General features: G+C 48.4%; 1 protein-coding gene across 3 annotated transcripts in view; it reads right to left on the bottom strand.

Annotated features, from left to right (window-relative positions):
• Positions 1-2568, bottom strand: part of UNC45B (unc-45 homolog B (C. elegans)) — a 36475-nt gene that overhangs the window by 18537 nt on the left and 15370 nt on the right. For all 3 annotated transcript variants that reach the window (XM_012648664.1, XM_012648665.1, XM_012648666.1), the window contains exon 7: positions 1149-1319. In XM_012648664.1, the coding sequence (XP_012504118.1) occupies positions 1149-1319 (171 nt within the window). The remainder of the gene's footprint in view (positions 1-1148; positions 1320-2568) is intronic.

Below are 2568 nucleotides of genomic sequence, written 5' to 3'. Positions count from 1 at the left end.
AATTTCTTACTCCCCAGCCTGGGTCCCAAAAGCCTCCTTCAAATGCACATCATTACTCCCCAGCCTCATCTCCCGCTCTCCCCTTCCCTTCCTGCCCTTGCCTTGAGCATCTCATTCCTCTTCTGTTCCCACACTCTGGAAGCTCCTTCTTGTCAACTTGCCCCTTCCCTTATCCAAAAGCTTACTGCCGGTTTGACATCCTCATGGCTAACCTGTCCGAGCCTCCCAGCACAATTGGCACAACATGCAATACCTCAACACTGCAGCTTTGCATTCGTACAGCAGAATTTTTCAACCCACAGTATTTTTACCCATGTGCTATCCATTTTGGTGCCCTTCAAAAAAAGAAGAGAATAACACATATTCCTCCCCACCTGAGCCATCCCGTAAATCGTGGTTGAGCCTAAATCCTAGTGCAGAGAAAAGAGGTTTGTGGTTGATGCTCAATCTTTCTAGTAACTGCAGAGAAGACCAGGGCAGTGTGGGGCCTGAGCACTCAATTTGTTAGAGTCTCAGCACTTGTATGCTCATTTTGCTGAGATCAGTGAAAACCAAACCAGAGAAGTGCAATATGAAAAGGTAATAAATTTCAAGCTGGTAAAAGCTGATTTGAACCTTTTAGAACAAGGTATAGCCTTGTTCTATGTCATAAAACCTGTGGGAGAGTTTGCCATAACAGATTATAAGGCCACAGGTATGATTCCTGAACAGTTAAAGAAGTTGATTTAGGCGAGGGGTAACACCCTGGGGCTGACAAATGTAGCGACCATCCGCTAGAACGTGTTTACTCTGCTTTAATATAAAGTATGCTTGATGCCATTTGCTGCCTTCTAGAAGGCCTGTGAAGTATTTTACCAACCATGAGACTTCTGGAATGTTACTCCATGGTGGGTGGAATCCTACTTGTTTTTCTGCACTTGCCCCCATTTGTTGGGTAATTCCACCCAGTTGTCTTGGGGTGTGTCTGGCCACTTTCTGGATGTGTTCAAGCCCTGACCTACACCTTCTGCCTTTTCCCACCTTTTCGGTTGGGACTGAAGTCTCCTTCCAAACAAGAGTCTCATCTCTTTCACTTTCTGCTCAGTGCCAAGTACCCCGGTGCCCACTTAAAAGGCTCAAGTGAGCCCTGAACCCTCCCGCCTCCTCACCGTTATCCACCACGTAGATGGTGCGCGAGTTGTCGTGAATGGCAAGGTCCTTCCTGGGGACGTTCTTATTGAGCAGGTTCAGCGCCTGATCCCTGCCCTGACCAGACACCTTCTTGCTGACCAGCATGTCCAGCAGGTGGCTGGTGATCTGCTTCAGGTCCTTCTTGGTGTCTGAGGAACAAGAGGACAGGGATAAATAGACATGCAGGGAGTCTCAGATACAAGGGCCAGGAGTGGCAGAGGCTTTGAGACCCTGGCAACACTGAATCCACTGCTTCCTGGACATGGGAATGTCCCAGGAGAGTACAGTATCGCCCATGTCACCCCCTAAAGGGCAGGAAATTCCTAGACAACACCCCCAAGGGGTCCTCCAGCCACCCTGAACACTGGCTTCCGTGACAGCCCATTCCATTCTTGAACAGCTCTGGTTCTTAGAAAGCTCCTCACTCCCAGCAATGACTGGCAGAGCTCCAGGGACACTTTATGCAGTTTGTAATAAACTGATTTAATAAAATGTTTTCCAGAAAGGAAATTTATCCTCCTTGTAGATATTTCAGTCCCCACAGATTGAGCATGCTGAGAACCTGAATTCAAGCTCTGCCTGTGACGCTAGGACTTTCCCGCCCACTGGTGGATCTAACAGGGAAATGCCTCTTCCTGATTTTGCCCTGTCTGACCTCCCTGAGACTTAGAGATTTGTGTTCTCCTTCTAGAATGGAGCCCAAAGGCAGGCAGCCAGGGAGAAAAGGAAAGCTCTCCAAACCGTGTCAGATAATACCTGACAAAGAAATGGGACTCTGCGACCTGGAGAAGGGAAGCCGTAAGTGGATGGGACAGCTCGTTTTCAGATGCGGGTATGTCATGGGGCTGAGATAACAGACTTATTCTGTGAGGGTCCAGAGGGCACAACTGGGACCAGAGGTGGGCAGAAGCTACAAGGAGATAGATTTGAAGTCGATATGTGGGAGGATTTTGTAGCAGAGATGTCCAACCCCAGGAGCACCCAAGGAAGCACCCTGTTGGCATTCACACTCTTGGGTAACCTCCTCCCACACTGGCCCTGGGACTTCCCATGTGACTTGCGACACAACCAGAGGCTTACAAGCACTTGTACATTGGGACCTGTTCATTCAGAATCCAGCCACCATGCTATAAAGAAACCCAAGCTGGCCACTGGAAAGGCCACCAGAGAAAAACCAAGGTCTCCTGGCCAACATTTCCAGTTAACCACCAGCCATGCAAGCAGAGCCATCTAGGACCTTCCAAACATTCTAGCTCAGAAAAGGAAAGGGACTGGCTAACCATTACCACAGTAAGTCAGAGCCACATCAAGAATCCAGGGCTCCAGAAGGTTAGCATTATTAATCTATAAGGAGCCTCAGAAACAAATAAGAAAAACATTGATATCCCAACAGAAAAA

The sequence above is a fragment of the Propithecus coquereli genome, unplaced genomic scaffold, assembly GCF_000956105.1.
Source record: "Propithecus coquereli isolate 6110/MARCELLA unplaced genomic scaffold, Pcoq_1.0 Scaffold291, whole genome shotgun sequence".
In the NCBI taxonomy this organism is placed as follows: Eukaryota; Metazoa; Chordata; class Mammalia; order Primates; family Indriidae; genus Propithecus; species Propithecus coquereli.
This window is presented reverse-complemented; position numbering and strand designations above follow the sequence as displayed.